Source organism: Engystomops pustulosus, chromosome 3, assembly GCF_040894005.1.
Source record: "Engystomops pustulosus chromosome 3, aEngPut4.maternal, whole genome shotgun sequence".
NCBI classification, from domain to species: Eukaryota; Metazoa; Chordata; class Amphibia; order Anura; family Leptodactylidae; genus Engystomops; species Engystomops pustulosus.
In genome coordinates this window covers 73415335-73433721 of record NC_092413.1, presented here as the reverse complement: position 1 = coordinate 73433721, position 18387 = coordinate 73415335, and the positions used below count along the sequence as shown (strand labels likewise).

The window sequence follows — 18387 nt, the reverse complement described above, 5'->3', positions numbered from 1 at the left end:
TTTTTTCTTTAATTCACCCTTTCTATGTTCTCAAAGAAGTTACATGTCATTGAGTGTTTCAGTAACTGGATTATAAATTTATACTTTTGAGGCCATATTTTTTTTCAAACAAATGATTTTATTAGAAATAGAAAAAAAATAGCAAAAATTAAATATGAAAAATCAGGATTGTGCATTGCAAAAATATAGGTATTACCGTATACATGTTAACACAAGAAAAATAGCATCTGCTCATAGCATTTCACTTTTTACACTGTCCTGGGTATCCTGCCTCTTCACTTTTTTCAAACGAAGTTCTTCTCTGAAGTTATATGAGAATAAATGTGGATCCTGATCACACAGTTCTCTATAAGCAGTACATAAACCTTGAAAATGCTTCATTGAAAGCTCAGAAGGTCTCAATGTTGGTTCTATATCAGCTAAAGTCAGAATTCGATCCGTAAGCGCTGTACGTTGCTCTTCAGGGAATAACAGTCTACAAAACAAAGATTTTTAGAAAAAAATCAATTTATTGCAAACACCACCAAACTATTCTTTGGTAAGTTAAATATCCATGTTTATTAGTTACATTATTCAGTAGAGCAAACAGGTGCTTCTACTACTGATTTGCTAAGGCTACATTGACACACGGAGGAGAATTTTTCATGCATGATGTAGACACCACTGTCAGAAATAACATTTGTGTGTGTATATAGTTTACTTCTTCTTCACGAAACAAATGCCGCTGAAAGGAGTTAGCCACAAATATGAATCTCTTAACCCTGTGCCAAATTGGTATACTTCCTCCTCCTCTTTTTGGCGGAATGATTCACATAAAGCCTTTGGTGAGCTTCTTCTCCTTCTGTCACATGTTCTGCAGGATATAGTGTGTGTGTGTGTGTGTTAAGTACTTACCTTGCACTGTGACTGAAGCCTGTTCCGAGTCCCAGGTTTGTTTTATATTAGCTGCGTTTAAAATTAAAAAAAAATGTGATTTGTCTGTATTGCTCACTCACTCCTTAGTTCTCAGCCCCCCACCTTTGAGCTCCTGTACAGCTCCTCCCAACCCCGATGATGTCAGCTCACCACACGGAGAGCTTTGTCCTTGTGCAAGTGAAGGAGCTGTATAGGACCACAAAGGTGTGAGCTGAGAGCGGAGGAGTGAGTGAGCAAAATAGACAAGTCTTGTGTTTTTTTTAACCCCTGAAGGACACGGGGTATTTTCGCTCATTTCTCGCTCTCCATCTTCAAAAAGCCATAACTTTTTCATTTTTCTGTGTACAGAGCCGTGTGAGGGCTTAGTGCAGTGGTGGCAAACCTGTAGCACTCCGAACCCTTTCTATGGGCACCCAGCACAGAATTTACCAGATACAACTCAGGGCTTCCTCCTGCAGTCCAAGACAGCCCAGGACGAGCCAGCGCTATTTTAAAGTGGCACCTACTTGGCTGCCAGGACTACAGGAGGAGCGAGAAGGTGTGGACAGAGATGGATTATCTTTGGAGCTCTTGCTTTTGTTCCCCTGATTCTTCCTCTTCAGGGCACCCTGGAGGGAAGCTAAAATCCAAATGTCTCCTGCTTTCTATTGTATTGGCGTCTTCAGGACACCAATACGGTTTAAACTTGTAATACAGCAGAGAATATTAGGTTACTGCTCATATTGTCATGTTGGCACTTTGCGACATAAAAGTGGGTTAGTTTGGGAACTCTGTATCTAAAAGGTTTGCCATCACTGGCCAAGTGTGTGTAACAAATTTTACTTTCCCGTGATGCTATTTATTATTCCCTGCCATGTAGTGAGAAGCCAGAAAAAAAATTCCAAAATGTGGAAAAAAACCCCCCCAAAAAAACCTGCATGTGTGTCACATTCTTGTGGGCTCCGTTTTTACGACTTTCACTCTTCGCTCAAAATAACACGTCTACTTTATTCTTTGTCTCTGTGATACCAAATTTATACAGGTTTTATAGCGTTTTAATACATTTAAAAAAAAAATTATTTTTTTTTGCCATCTTCTGACGCATACTCATACTTTGGTGTACGGAGCTGGGGGTGGTGTCATTTTTTGCAAAATGAGCCAAAGTTTTCATTGCTTCCATTTTGAGGACTGTGCGACATTTTGATAATTTTTATTAAATTTTTTATTTCATGTAAAAAAAGGTGTAAGAGACGCCGGCGGTAACAGTTTTTAAATTTTGATAGATCGGGCATTTTGGGACACGACGATACCTAATGTGTCTGTGATATTTACTGTTTATTATGTTTTATATGCAGGGCCGGATCAAGGTTGGTGGGGGCCTCTGGGCGTAAAATATGGTGGGGGCCCCCATCAAATGTAGTCCAGACAAGGAACAGCAATCGCTACATACCACTCCCCAGCAACCGTTGTATCCAGCTCCCCCAGCAACCGTTGTATCCAGCTCCCCCAGCAACCGTTGTATCCAGCTCCCCCAGCAACCGTTGTATCCAGCTCCCCCAGCAACCGTTGTATCCAGCTCCCCCAGCAACCGTTGTATCCAGCTCCCCCAGCAACCGTTGTATCCAGCTCCCCCAGCAACCGTTGTATCCAGCTCCCCCAGCAACCGTTGTATCCAGCTCCCCCAGCAACCGTTGTATCCAGCTCCCCCAGCAACCGTTGTATCCAGCTCCCCCAGCAACCGTTGTATCCAGCTCCCCCAGCAACCGTTGTATCCAGCTCCCCCAGCAACCGTTGTATCCAGCTCCCCCAGCAACCGTTGTATCCAGCTCCCCCAGCAACCGTTGTATCCAGCTCCCCCAGCAACCGTTGTATCCAGCTCCCCCAGCAACCGTTGTATCCAGCTCCCCCAGCAACCGTTGTATCCAGCTCCCCCAGCAACCGTTGTATCCAGCTCCCCCAGCAACCGTTGTATCCAGCTCCCCCAGCAACCACTGTATACAGCTCCCCCAGCAACCACTGTATACAGCTCCCCAATAATCACTATATACAGCTCCCCAATAATCACTATATACAGCTCCCCCAGTAATCACTGTATCCAGCTCCCTCAGCAACCACTGTATACAGCTCCCCCAGCAACCACTGTATACAGCTCCCCCAGCAACCACTGTATACAGCTCCCCAATAATCACTATATACAGCTCCCCAATAATCACTATATACAGCTCCCCCAGTAATCACTGTATCCAGCTCCCTCAGCAACCACTGTATACAGCTCCCCCAGCAACCACTGTATACAGCTCCCCCAGCAACCACTGTATACAGCTCCCCAATAATCACTATATACAGCTCCCCAATAATCACTATATACAGCTCCCCCAGTAATCACTGTATCCAGCTCCCCCAGCAACCACTGTATACAGCTCCCCCAGCAACCACTGTATACAGCTCCCCCAGCAATCACTGTATACAGCTCCCCCAGCAATCACTGTATACAGCTCCCCCAGCAATCACTGTATACAGCTCCCCCAGCAATCACTGTATACAGCTCCCCCAGCAATCACTGTATACAGCTCCCCCAGCAATCACTGTATACAGCTCCCCCAGCAATCACTGTATACAGCTCCCCCAGCAATCACTGTATCCAGCTCCCTCAGCAACCACTGTATACAGCTCCCCCAGCAACCACTGTATACAGCTCCCCCAGCAACCACTGTATACAGCTCCCCCAGCAACCACTGTATACAGCTCCCCCAGCAATCACTGTATACAGCTCCCCCAGCAATCACTGTATACAGCTCCCCCAGCAATCACTGTATACAGCTCCCCCAGCAATCACTGTATACAGCTCCCCCAGCAATCACTGTATACAGCTCCCCCAGCAATCACTGTATACAGCTCCCCCAGCAATCACTGTATACAGCTCCCCCAGCAATCACTGTATACAGCTCCCCCAGCAATCACTGTATACAGCTCCCCCAGCAATCACTGTATACAGCTCCCCCAGCAATCACTGTATACAGCTCCCCCAGCAATCACTGTATACAGCTCCCCCAGCAATCACTGTATACAGCTCCCCCAGCAATCACTGTATACAGCTCCCCCAGCAATCACTGTATACAGCTCCCCCAGCAATCACTGTATACAGCTCCCCCAGCAATCACTGTATACAGCTCCCCCAGCAATCACTGTATACAGCTCCCCCAGCAATCACTGTATACAGCTCCCCCAGCAATCACTGTATACAGCTCCCCCAGCAATCACTGTATACAGCTCCCCCAGCAATCACTGTATACAGCTCCCCCAGCAATCACTGTATACAGCTCCCCCAGCAATCACTGTATACAGCTCCCCCAGCAATCACTGTATACAGCTCCCCCAGCAATCACTGTATACAGCTCCCCCAGCAATCACTGTATACAGCTCCCCCAGCAATCACTGTATACAGCTCCCCCAGCAATCACTGTATACAGCTCCCCCAGCAATCACTGTATACAGCTCCCCCAGCAATCACTGTAAACAGCTCCCCCAGCAATCACTATATACAGCTCCCCCAGCAATCACTATATACAGCTCCCCCAGCAATCACTATATACAGCTCCCCCAGCAATCACTATATACAGCTCCCCCAGCAATCACTATATACAGCTCCCCCAGCAATCACTATATACAGCTCCCCCAGCAATCACTATATACAGCTCCCTCAGCAATCACTATATACAGCTCCCCCAGCAATCACTATATACAGCTCCCCCAGCAATCACTATATACAGCTCCCCCAGCAATCACTATATACAGCTCCCCCAGCAATCACTATATACAGCTCCCCCAGCAATCACTATATACAGCTCCCCCAGCAATCACTATATACAGCTCCCCCAGCAATCACTATATACAGCTCCCCCAGCAATCACTGTATACAGCTCCCCAATAATCACTATATACAGCTCCCCCAGTAATCACTATATACAGCTCCCCCAGCAATCACTGTATACAGCTCCCCAAGCAACCACTATATACAGCTCCCCCTATATACTGTCCCCCTATAATAACTATATACAGTCCCCCTAAAATAACTATACACCCCTATAATAACTATATACTGCCCCCATAACTATATACAGTCCCCTATAATAACTATAGACCCCTATAACTATATACAGCGCCCTATAGTAATTATATACCCCTATAACTATGTACTGTCCCCCTATAACTATATACACACCTCCTATAATTACTATATACTGCCCCCCTATAACAATATAGTCTCCCTATAATAACTATACACTCCTATAACTGTATACAGTCCTCCTATAATAACTATACACCCCCCTTAAACTATATACAACCCCTATAACTAAATACAGACCCCCTATAATAACTAACTACATACAATCCCCCATAACAACTATATACAACACCCTCCCCACATAATATATACAGACAATCCCCCTATAATTAACTATATACAGTTACAGATAAACTAAAATTGTTCTCACCTTCCAGCGTTCCTTGGTGGTTAAATCCATGAGAGTAACAAAAATTCTTGCACTGTAGACTTTAAGAGCGCAAAAACTAAAAACACAAACCCCTGACACAAACTTAGAAAGCCCTGTTTACACCTGAGTCAGGCTAACTCTAGCTACATCTATATGCATTATTAGTGTTGTCAGTCGAACTACAATAATGATGACATCCACTTGGCAATTTACTAAACCTTTTACATTTCCCTTCCTTTGCTATTAATAATAGAATTATACATCAAACTAGTGGTAAATGCCTTTAAAATTTGCTTCCCCTTCCCCCGGTTATAACCTTATTTGGTTATTTGATATTTTTAGCCATGGGCAGTGAAAACCTAAAGAAAAGATAGAAAATGCACCAGAATCAAACTTAAAAGAGGACCTGTCACTGCAGAACACCCACCCACCAAATGTGCCCCCCATAATCCTCCCCCCAGCCCCTTTCTCCCTAGCCATTTAAAAATGGGATGCTGACGGCTTCTCCTACAATGTGACCGCTGGCAGGGACGCCAGATACACGATCCGACCTCTTATTTGGTAAGAGGTTGGATAGTTTTAAATCGATGGGGGAAGGATTATTTGGTAAGAGGTTGGATAGTTTTAAATCAATGGGGGAAGGAATATGGGGGGCACATTTGGTGGGTGGGTTTTCCGCGGTGACAGGTCCTCTTTAAAATCTGTATTACGGACCCATGGGAATTTCCAAAAAAATTTGTACAAAACTGAACTGTTACATGGCCATTATATAGGTTTGAATACTTTTTATCAATATATAGTGGACAAAATTTGAAAATTTTAAATTTCAACTGTAATTATTTCGCTATTTTGTGTTGAATCTTTAAATTCTTTAGTCATGTACACAAAGTCCTGATGTTTCGATAATTATGTTCTCATATTTCAGACCACTCATTATTAGGCTACATGTACATGTTGTTTTTGTTTGTATTTTTTTTTTTTTTTTACCTGATGGCACACTGAACACATCAATATTAAAGGTGCACAAAAAAAAGTTCTGGAATAGTATCAAAGTGATGAACCTGGTGCAGAAGAAGACTGACTAGTTCTACTCTGCACACATTTGCTAAATCTGCCCGATTATCTGAACCCTACCCTGAAGCAACTTTCTTTGCACTCTGAAGAATCTATCTTTGAAGCTAGACAGGGATTTCAGGAGAACAAAACCGATTTAAAAAGAATACAAAATCCCTTTAAATTACTGGACAATGTTGCAATAACAATTAGAATATTTCACTTACGAAATTCCTCTGTAACAGTATTTCCGTCTGAGCTGAAAGACACTCCGCACTACTTTTTCTATCAGTTTGAAGGGTTGATTTATTTTCGGCTGTATTAATGGTGTGAAATGCACGACACCGACATCTACCTGAAATGTCAAAGTACAAAAAAATTAGCCGATACGACAATGGAAGAATAAGGTTCTTAATGTTAGGCGTGTGAAGAGATGGCATGTCACCACTGAACGCGAGCAGCTAATAGCGAATTCTACTCCATGCTGGGCCTAGTGTTGAATTGTACAACAGCGCAACTGGTCACCAGATACATCAGGATCTGGCAGAAGGACAGGGGTTTCATATGCATCGTGCACCATTGCATGAGAACTTTGCCCCTAAGAGTGTACAAAGCGCTTACTTTGTAAAGAGCAGACAAACAAAACATAGAAATAAAAACAATTAATACAGTAGATAAGTACACAAATCAAACCAACGTTGTGTTGGATCCAACATTGTCAACCTACCACACTGTATAGCTAATAGACACTAGCATTAATCAGCATTTTTAGGAAATTAAGACTAGATGCTGAAAAGTGGCCTTGTAACATATCAACAAGAACAGGCCCTAGTTACTGCCAAAGTAAACAGAGTAGCAAGCAAACAGTGTTCTACCAGCATCATCTAATAATATTAATAATATTGGCAATATAAACTATTACCTGCAGTTGCTTACAGATGACATCAAAGAACTAGAGGGAAAGACTGTCAAGCTGTGTCCTCAAAGAGGTTGGGAGCCCCCCAACACTTATCATAGCTTATCACAGCAATTTTATGTCCATGGCACCCCTTCCCGATGTTCTCATGAACATGCGATCAGCTAGCCAAGATATATCTGGTTATGATATCATTAAATGTCCCTCAAAGATCGAGAACCTACCCAGGACGACTGACTTGGACTTTCAAAGCAGACACTGAATATAGCAGCCATTTTGTAACATGCAAAGAGGTCCCCAGAGGGCACTGTGTATGTACTCTGTATAGTCAAACTGTAGTCATGTAGAGTCACTTTAACAACGGCCGCATTCACGCTCAGTTTGTAACTAGGTGTAACGGGTGTTAAGTAGGGGACGGTCTGTAAAGTGATATTTAACATACTGAGGGAGATTTATCCAACATGTCTGACAACAGAACTGTTCTAGTTGCCCATGGCAACCAATCAGAGCTTCCATGGGCTTCCAAGAGTTTCCATGGGCAACTGGAACAGTTTAACCTCAGACTTCTGATAATATATAAAATACACACAGTGGGGCAGATTTGTTTTAGTAAGATTTTTTTGAAAGCCAACAAACAAAAGGTAGGTGAAACCAAATATATATGTCTATAGTTCTTGCCAACATACATTTTCAACAACTTTCTAGTTACTGAAGCTCCATCAGTAAGACACCAAATGTGATGGATAAGAAAAAGAATACGGTTATTTAATTCTGCTGGAATTCACGTCATAAAACAAAGAAATGAGTAGGGATGATGAGAACTGAAAGATAAAATGTTCTGAAATCAATTAGCAGTATAAAAGTGTTTTGCCATAATGTTACGCACTACAAAGAGAATCTCTATGGCAACTGAGCTATTTTATCTGAGAAAGGACACTCAAGGGAAATGATTGATTTGTTACTACATTATATTGTAAAAACCAATGAAGTTATTTCACTAAGAGAAGCTGGTCATACAATGTGCTACTCTAAAAGACCACTTAGGTCCTTGGTCGCAGGAAAGCAAAACTGCACAGTAGGTCGCCAGGATTTGCCTGGACCCTATTAGATTTCTCTATGATGAATCAGAAGAGTATCACATCACCATCTAGACACTCTGTCCCTCAGCTGGTAATGATGGTAGTGGCCCTTCTCACAATATTCTCCTAAGAGACCAGGGGAGTTCAGGAGGAGAGAATGTTATACAGTAATAACAGTAAACAGAAGAAAACCTCAGAATTAGCAGTAGCTATACATGTGCTCTGCTCTTTGCTACAGATATATATATATATATTCTGCATGGCATTTTTACCAGGCAATAATACCAACTGTATGAACTGGGGGAATAGGGAGATAATAAAGGGGGGACATCTCCAGAGGGTCTCTATAATCTTGTAAATTTGGTTGACAATGACAGTGGAAGCTGAGGTTTTTGATTATTTTACATGTTTAAAAAAAAATTGGGTTGTTCATCTGTTCTCAGCAGCTCAAAATTAATTTCATTGGAAGCTAATCTGCAGTGACTTGATGTGACATGTGCATTTATTCAGAGTTGCATACATTGAGTATACAAAAATTAAATACATTTATAAAAATAAAAGCCTAATGAGATGAATATCTATTATCAGGATGAAATGAGCCAAAGGGGCTCCAGGCTCCATTAACACCTATAGAGCCTGGAGCCTCTCAGGATCAATTGCATACAGTAGTCCTTCATCCTGGTGGTAAATGCCCTTTAAACAAAACAACTCAGAGATATCAGCATAAATTTATGAGAAGAGGTACGTTGAACACTCTGTAATGAAGGATGTTGGTCTGGATGTAATTCAACATATAGTTATAATAATTATTTGCCAAAACCTACAAATGCTGCAGCTTGTAAGAGCATAAACTTCAATGTGAGACATATGAATGTTGTCCAGTTGATTTTTTTTAGGTCAAACTGGTCTACAAACCAAATAAATCATATGTAAACAGTGCAGTTACTGCTGCATTGTTGGTTTTGCCCTTTAGTAAAGTCTGAGGGTGGGATAAGAAGAGGAGGAAAGGAATGCTGATAAGAAATAGAAGAATGGAAAATCTTTTAGGTTGATTTCCAATGTAGATATGCAAAGATTTAGTACTTCAATTCTGTAACTCTAGCGATTCTGTATTTGGTAGGTGATGAATGCTATTTCAAAGGACCCAAGCTCCAAGTCACAAGACCTCTGCCTAGTAGGAACGGGAAAAGAAAGGCGGCAAGATAAAGGCCCGGGAGGGCAGCTGACCAGGTGGCAACACACCACAGGCAGGTGTACAACAAGACAGAGCTACTAATAGGAGGAGAATGGAGATAGCAGCTGCAGAATAGAACAGATTGTTCCAGGAGAAAGATAAATATGTGGCATAAGAAGGGAATAGGAAGACTTGTGGACAACGGTATCTATTAGGAAAGGCAGTTGGAGAAGGTGCTGATGAGTGGAATTGGGGGAGAGATGGCTTCAATAAATGGTGGGATAAAGTAAATGTTCTGGAGATGGGGGATACACATGGCAGTAAATGGTGAAATAAATAATCTGAGACACCAGTAGGTCACATTTTGCTTAACAATATGCTCAGACTTACAGTTATACTTTAAATTTACCATCAAAATCAAACATGGTAAACCAGGGACATATATTCATAGATCCAGGCACTGTTGCTTCATCAATCTTCTTATATTTGTTAGAAGGCTCTTCATAGCCCCTCCATGCTGCAGCTTTAGAGGTTGTTACACTGTGCAGGGGCACAGTGTAACAGCCTGTGAAGGCAGAGCATACAGGGGCTCTGGTATCGCCATACAGAAGCCTTCCATTTCCCTTTGCAGGAAACCACGAGGCTGAAGTGGCCTTAATGAGAATGAGTTTGACACCCCTATGGTGGAGCATGTACCTTGTCACTCCATACAGAGTCTGAATAACATTTTTTTTCTGAGTGCCAAACCTATTCTGACCACAGTCTTTCCAGTGGAAGGGAAAAAACATGGGATTGAGATTTAGCATTTTAGTGATTGCTTGAAGTGTCCCCTTCAATCTAGAATGGATCACTTATCTAACGATCATGACAAAATGATGTGTAAATACCCCTTTGTCATGTAATTTATTGAAATAATACATAAATCCGTACATAAACACACAATCCGTACATTTAGGAACACAAAGTAGAACCCCACGATAAACCAGATAGAGTAGCAACAAAGTCTGCCTTGAATCTGAAACATATTTTATCAGTGCATCTTAATTCATATTTATTCTATGAAACATTCAGACAAACACAACACAACAGTCACTTGTTTGCTCGGTTAAAGGTTGGTATTGTCTCAGCATCCGCAGTGCCACAATTTCCCTTCCTTGTCATGTTTTGTAAGTTTTGCTGGCTTGTGCATATTCCTCCAGTGAAAACTCCATCATGTACAAACTGTTCTTCATACGAGATTCAGACAGCAGGCAAACAACATCACTGACTTGCTTTTATTGCATTAAAACCCTTAAAAGAAAAACTGCTTAGTATTAAATAACCAGTTTCTCCCTATCCACTACCCTTGGAAGAAATAGGATTTTCTCATCCAGGACTGGTTTGCCTCTAGCAGCAAGGAAGATGTAGAACATCACCACTTATTTACTAGTAAGTGCTTTCCAATTACAGGTAAATATTCAGATAACTAGCGCTCTTCTGCGGATGGTGCAATGCTCTGCAGCTCAGCGTGACTTCAAGGCAAGCGTTGATGAGTCACTACAACGCCCGCTCATTACTAAAATGCGCTATTACTGTACTATTTTTACACTAATATGCTGCTATTGCCGACACAAAGGCTCATTCTGTAGCAAGTAATAATAATGTTAACACTGTATTGTAATATTGCTGAATGGCTTAACCTTTAATGTTATGTTTTGAAGACAAAAGCACGGCAGCCCTTTATCCCGAGGTCTGTCTTCCAAGATCTAATAAGGATCTAATACGATGGACAGGATAATTGACGTGTCCAAGTCTATTCTGCAGGTATTACATGAGGTAATATGCCCTTCTCCACAAGGATAGAGGATATGTATAGGTGTTTGAGCATTTATAAAACAGAATATAAATAGATTAGAAAAACAGAATAAATCTAATATAATACAAATACATCATTATGCTATTATTTGCTAATTCCCCTCCAGACTAATGATGTTTCTACACTCGGCAGCTGCACCTCCATTTCTAATGATCTACAGAACAAAACCTCTATTTGTAAATGGACGAGAAAGCTTTACAAGTAGTTTTCTGTGTAATTGAAAAGGCTGCGTATGTCGGCTTAGTACATCTCTGAATACCAGATATTTTTCTATTGCTACCATCATCTTCATAATCAGAGATGTGGGGTTACGCAGGTGTCATTTGTGACTAGAAGGGCAAAGGGTTCAGGAGCCTTTCCGAATTCTACATTTACCAGAGTAACAAATGCTTGTGAGCCGTGTGCCTGTCAGCTCAGGCTCTGATTCTCCTGAAGGGCTCATACTTATGAGCTCCAAGAGCTCTGCATTGAAGCACTAAGGTAATACTCGGGTTGCCTGCTTGCTTGCCTCATCTACCACACAATCTGTACTTTCTATTTCGCTACAGAACACTCACTGTCGGTGACCGAAGAATCCAGACACCAGCAAGGAAAAGTGAACTGGATAACAGACCATGGCATCAGTGGGGTTACAAATCACTGCATTTTTTATAGCCTTGATGGCAGAGTGTGGAGCCATTGCAGCTACTCTACTACCAAACTGGAAGGTCAATGCAGACACTGGGGCAAACATTGTCACGGCAGTCATTCAGATGCAGGGCCTGTGGATGGACTGCACGTGGTACAGTACTGGTATGTTCAGCTGCACAGTCAAGTATTCCATTCTATCGCTGCCTTTGTATATTCAGACGGCACGGACCACAATGATACTGTGCTGTATAATATCATGTTTGGGAATATGTGTCTCCATAGCAGGAATGAAATGTACAAAGCTAGGAGGGTCTCGCCAAACTAAAAGCAATATTGCTTTTGCTGGAGGAACGTGCTTTTTGCTAGCTGGTCTGCTTGCCATGATTTCTGTCAGCTGGTACATGAAAGAGATCATTTCCAGTTTTTTGGATCCCTCCATGCCAGAGGGTAGCAAACACGAGCCAGGAGGAGCTGTGTATGTAGGCTTCATCTCGGCCGGGATGCACATTTTGGCAGGTGCAGTCTTCTGTGCATCGTGTGCTAAGAAGCAGCGAGAAGAACGGGACTCTCCTCTGGCGAAAACACCGGAGCCGGCAACACAGCAAGCAGAAAATAGCAGTGCCGGGTACAACCTCCAAGACTATGTGTAAAACATTAACTATTTATTTACTATTCAATTTGCTTGTATAATAGTGACACATATATATTTGCTATGTCTTTTTCTAACAGGAAAATAGTTTTGCAATTAATAGATATTGACTTAAATTTTATAGGCAGCTGTACATCCCTAACAATAAAATGTTCTAAGTGAATAATAGTTTAAAGTTTTGTATTCAGCTCATGGTTTCCATAGAAACTACTGTATACTGCTTACACAAAAAGCTACTTTGTACAGCTGTACCATAGCTTGAGGTCATTCACTGGGAACAAAGGATTGGGCTGTAACCTCTTGTATACCCATTATGATACATGGCTAAATGGTAGGGGGCACCGCACCTTCTCCAACTGCAGCATTATTCTTCTCTGTGGTGGTAGGTCATGGCTTAAGCTGCTTGAGTTACTATTATGTATACATAATATAATACATTATTAATACTATGTAAAAAAAAACAATACCCCACCAGCATGAGGAAAAGAAGAGGGATCAGACACAGTGCTAAAATGACCAATGGATGACCCCACATATGCTCTCGCTCCGTGATTAGAGCAGGACAAGTAACCAGGAGTATGTCACATTACTGAAGTTGTTTCACGTTCTTACTTTTTTGGAGTAAGATGTTTTCCTTTTGTTGGCACAGGATTTTTCTGATTCATTGGTAAATATTAAATAAATAATGGAAACGGGGCAGTCTCAGAGAATACATATGAGGTGCCTGTGTGTAAAAACGGCCGTACAAGGTAGCTAAAGCATGTGGCTGTACCCTCAGAGACCCTAATGTATCTAGCGGTTTCGTTGCCATCAGTATGTGTGGACACACACCTCTGTGATCCCGCAATCCATTCTAGAGGGCATCACAGTCAAGTCCATGTAGTCTGGGATTTGAGATAGGATTACAGGCAGTCCCCGGGTTACATACAAGATAGGGTCTGTAGGTTTGTTCTTAAGTTGAATTTGTATGTAAGTCAGAACTGTACATTTTATTATTGTAATTGCAGCCAGAACTTTTTTGGTCTCTGTGACAATTGGATTTTAAAAATGTTGGGTTGTCATAAGAATCAATATTAACACTAAAGCTTCATTACAGACATGTGATAACTCTGACCGGAGCTCCAACAATCCTTTATAATTGCACGTCTCCACAGCTTTCTGACAAGAATAGGTCACCATTCAGACCAACTCCATCGCGTTTCCTAATCCTCCTTCATTGCATCTCTCTTTAAGACAATTTCACTAGAAGAAATACGCATACGGATAGTGTAGTATATTCTTTGTAGTTTAAAATTTTAATAAAAAATATACTCACAAAACGTTTGTAAAAATGCGCTTATCTAGAAATAAGCAGAACGCCAGTCACACATGTCCACCCGACCCTGGGTTTCGCCTACACAGCTTCTTCTGGGGCGTTGCTGGCATCTCATGTCCTGCCTCTTTTATATCATTCACAACACCATAAAATTACAAATATATCTTAAAAATGCACAATAATTCCACTATGCGACCTTTGTGCCTTATATTATATACATTCACGAAATATATATCCCCAAGGTATATCTCACTTGGCTCCTAAATATATTCTCTTTTATATCAACTAATCATATAGCACATGATTTCATTCTTCCTAACCCCTGTAGACTCCCCCTTCAACTATTAACTTCCCCTTCCCACATACTGTTCACTCTCAGAGATACTAGCATTGGAGTTTTAACCCTGTCACAACCATAACGCTGGTATCACTAACATATAGATAATCCATTTCAATCTAACCCCATATTTTCATGGTATCCAACTAAAAGTATCCTTGACCTTTGTAATCCTAGGGATATATTCACATTACCCTCTCACAAGTGCACTATTATCACTCCCTGTTTTGCACCTGATAGTGATAGTGAAGTGACCTATCTACTATAAAGCCTTGTTCACATTATTACACACCCTTTTGTGATTATAATTTCTATATTTCTTAACTTTACTACCTTATTATATATCATCATACAGCCACTAATGTGCATTATAATTCAAATGTGGGGGTATATGACACAATACTCCCAAAGTGGATGTGTTTTATCTTAATATTCTTTTAAAGGACATTCCAACTCAAAATCTATATCAGTAACCTATCCTATCCTAGGGATGTATTCACATTACCCACACACAAGTGCACTATTATCACTCCCTACTTTGCACGTATTTTAGAATTAGATCGATCTAGGCTATTTTCACGTTTCAGATTTGCAGTTGAAAAATCTGCATCAATTTTGCACGTATCATAATGGGGGATTGAATGTGGATTTTATCTACAATATTTTTTTCCAAATCATATTCACTTTAATGCTACTGCATTATCCTGCAAATTTTCCAAAACAAAATCCACGCGTAAAATCACTGTGTCATGTACTAAGAAAAAAATCCAAATATGGTGGAATTGGCAAGAAAAAGAAATCAGTGTTGCCCAATTTTTTTATGGACTTTGGACCATGCAGTGAAAGCTGTAACAATTGACACATCACATTTATTCTTTTGATCAGTACAATCATTCACATACTGAATTTATGTAGTTTGGTAAAAAAACAAAATATAAAAACACAAGACCTTGAACGGATATATTATTCTCACACCTTTAAATTCTTCATACTTCAGTGAACTTTGCTGGACAATTTATAATTTCTGGGGGGGGGGGGGGGGATTATATTTTCATTGATACATTTTTACAACCTTTTGATCACTTTTCATTTTTAAGGGAATCCTGACATGTTGATAAGATTTTATTTAAATGCATTAATAAGGTTCATATGCATTCTGAAGAAAAGGAGTAGTTTGAATGATATCAGGCCGAGCCCTCTTCATGCAAGCCGGGTGTTTGCTGTAAACTGCAGCAAACACCCACGTTAACACGCGCAATTGGGGCTAGCCCCGATCGCTGGTGGTAACCCTTCGATTGCCGCTGGCAAAACCAACGTCGGCAGTCAAAAGCTGGAGGCGCGTGGGTGCCGCTATACTGGCTTTGATTGTTGCTCCCCGAAGCGGTGTCATTGATGAAGATCTGCTATAATGTATCAGTGGCAGTATGGCAGTATATGGTAGGATAGTTCAGACAAACTAGGGTTAATGTATCCTAGGGGGGTCTGAAAAAAAGAGTAAAAAAAATAAAAAGTTCAAATCACCCCCTTTCCCTAGAAAAAAGGGAAGGGAAAGTAAACAAATAAAATCATAAATGTGTTAGGAAACGCCACGTCCCAAAAGTCCTGATCTCTCAAAATATATTAACGATTATTCCTGGTGTTGAACCCTATAACAGAAAATAGCGTTCAAATGTCTGCAATACTTTTTCACCATTTTGGGAGGTCAAAAGGTTATACAGTCCCCAAAATGTTAACAAAGAAAATGTCAGCTCGCACTGCAAAAAATTACACCTCGCACAGCTCTGTACACCAAGTTCTTCGTGTCAGAAGATGGCAAAACAAAGAATTTTTGTAGAGAAGGTTTTAATTTTTTTCAATGTATCAAAACACACAAAAAAAACCTATATAAATTTGGTAACCACATGATTGTACCAACCAAAAGAATAAAGGAGACATTTGGAATTTTTTTTTACCCCACTTCCCAGCACACGACATGGAGTATTAACCCCTTCCCGACATTTGAAGTACTATTACTGCATGGCGGGAGGGGTGTTCCCGCAAAATGCAGTAATAGTACGTCAAAGTTCTGGCACTGGCTCCTAAACGGAGCCGGCACCAGAAGCTGCGGGTGTCTGCTAAATATTATAGCCGACACCCACCTCTAACACCCGCAATCGGGTCAGGAGCATTTAGCTAGAATCGGACACCCCAACGGCGCTTACCAGGGGGTCAGTGGCTCAGATCGCAGCCCCGGGACTGCCAGTGCCCGGGGCTGTGCGATCTTTTTCTGGGGAGCAGGGTCCTGCCTTCTGGCAGACCCCTAATTTTACCACCGAAAACTGGGAAAACCTATCGACCATGTAGCATACCTCTAACACCCGCAATTGGGTCAGGAGCATTTAGCTAGAATCGGACACCCCAACGGCGCTTACCAGGGGGTCCGTGGCTCAGATCGCAGCCCCGGGACTGTGCGATCTTTTTCTGGGGAGCAGGGTCCTGCCTTCTGGCAGACCCCTAATTTTACCACCGAAAACTGGGAAAACCTATCGACCATGTAGCATACCGCCTGCCCCCAGGCAGGATACCGCCTGCCCCCAGGCAGGATACCGCCTGCCCCCAGGCAGGATACCGCCTGTGTAGCATACAGATAAAACAAATTTTCCTGTAAAATACCGTATATACTCGAGTATAAGCCGAGACCCCTAATTTCACCACCGAAAACTGGGAAAACCTATTGACTCGAGTATAAGCCGAGGGTGTAGTATACAGCCAACCAGCCCCCATGTAGCATACAGCCTGCCCCCATGTAGCATACAGCTAAAAAAATAAACTTAATACTCACCCTCCGTTGTCCCCGATGTTCATCGCGGCTCCCGGCGGCTTCTATACTCTTCTATCTTCTCTGGCCGGCAAAGTCGCGTCCATGCGATCTACTGGCCGGCGCACACTGTGATGCAACGCTGTCGCCGCGGATGACGTCATCAGCAGCGTCAGTGCTGCATCACAGTGTGCGACGGCCGGCAGATCGAATGGACGCGACTTTGCCGGCTAGAGAAGATAGAAGAGGAGACACGGGGAGCCGCCGGGAGCTGCGACAGGGATCGGGAGCCGTGACGAACATCGGGGATACCGGAGGGTGAGTAATAATTTTTTATCATTGACTCGTGTATAAGCCGAAGCGAGTTTTTTCAGCACATTTTTTTTTTGCTGAAAAACTCGGCTTATACACGAGTATATACGGTATATTAAAAAAACTATATAAATAAGGTATCACCGTAATCGTAGTGATCTATAGAATAAAAATATTATAGTATTTTTAGCGTACGGTGTAAGACCCCCAAAATATACTAATTTTCTTTTCCTCCATACATTCAAGAGTTAATAAAATCTCATCAATAAGCTAATGACCCACTAAAATGAAGTATTTGTAAAGTGCATCTCATGTCGCAAAAAATAAGCCCTTATTTGTCCAAATTGCCAAAAAAATAAAGATTGTATAGCCGTTATAAAGTGACAATGAATAATCTGCTCTGAATGGCGCATCTTCTCTTCGATGCCCTGGCGTGTGCCCATACAGCAGGTTACCACCACATATGGGGTATTGTTATACGCGGGAGGGATTGGGTATCAAATTTTGTGGAACGTTTTGGTATTTTATCAACTGAGAATTTTTACATTTTATGAAAAACACATTCATTTAGCCAAAAAAAAATTTATTTCGAAATTGCATCCGATTTTGTTTTAACCCCTGTAAAACAATTAAAGGGTTAACAAACTTCATAAAAGTTGTTTTACGTACGTTGAGGGGTGTAGTTTCTATAATGGGGTAATTTATGGGTTTTACTTTTATTTAGGCTTCTCAAAGCGACTTCAAACCTGAGCAGGTCCATCAATAGCAGAATTTTGCTTTTTTTAATGAAAATGTGAAAAATTGAACCTGACGTTCAAAGCCCCATAACATCTTACAAAAATGATAGTTTTGAATTTCAAAAATTGAGAATTTTTCCAAA

The 18387-nt window shown here is 41.5% G+C and overlaps 2 protein-coding genes across 5 annotated transcripts in view; one reads left to right on the top strand and one right to left on the bottom strand.

Moving 5' to 3' along the window:
• Positions 1 to 142: 142 nt before the first annotated feature.
• TFB1M (transcription factor B1, mitochondrial) overlaps positions 143 to 18387 on the bottom strand; it is a 70032-nt gene continuing 51787 nt past the window's right edge. For all 4 annotated transcript variants that reach the window (XM_072141088.1, XM_072141089.1, XM_072141086.1 and 1 more), the window contains exons 7-8: positions 6671 to 6798; positions 143 to 475 (exon numbers count right to left, since the gene is read on the bottom strand). In XM_072141088.1, coding sequence (XP_071997189.1) covers positions 232 to 475; positions 6671 to 6798 — 372 coding nt within the window. In that variant the 3' untranslated portion in view covers positions 143 to 231. The remainder of the gene's footprint in view (positions 476 to 6670; positions 6799 to 18387) is intronic.
• On the top strand, positions 10862 to 13532 carry CLDN20 (claudin 20). Its single transcript, XM_072141090.1, has 2 exons — positions 10862 to 11040; positions 12016 to 13532. The coding sequence occupies exon 2, from the start codon at positions 12082 to 12084 to the stop codon at positions 12745 to 12747; it is 666 nt and encodes a 221-aa protein (XP_071997191.1). The 5' UTR covers positions 10862 to 11040; positions 12016 to 12081; the 3' UTR covers positions 12748 to 13532.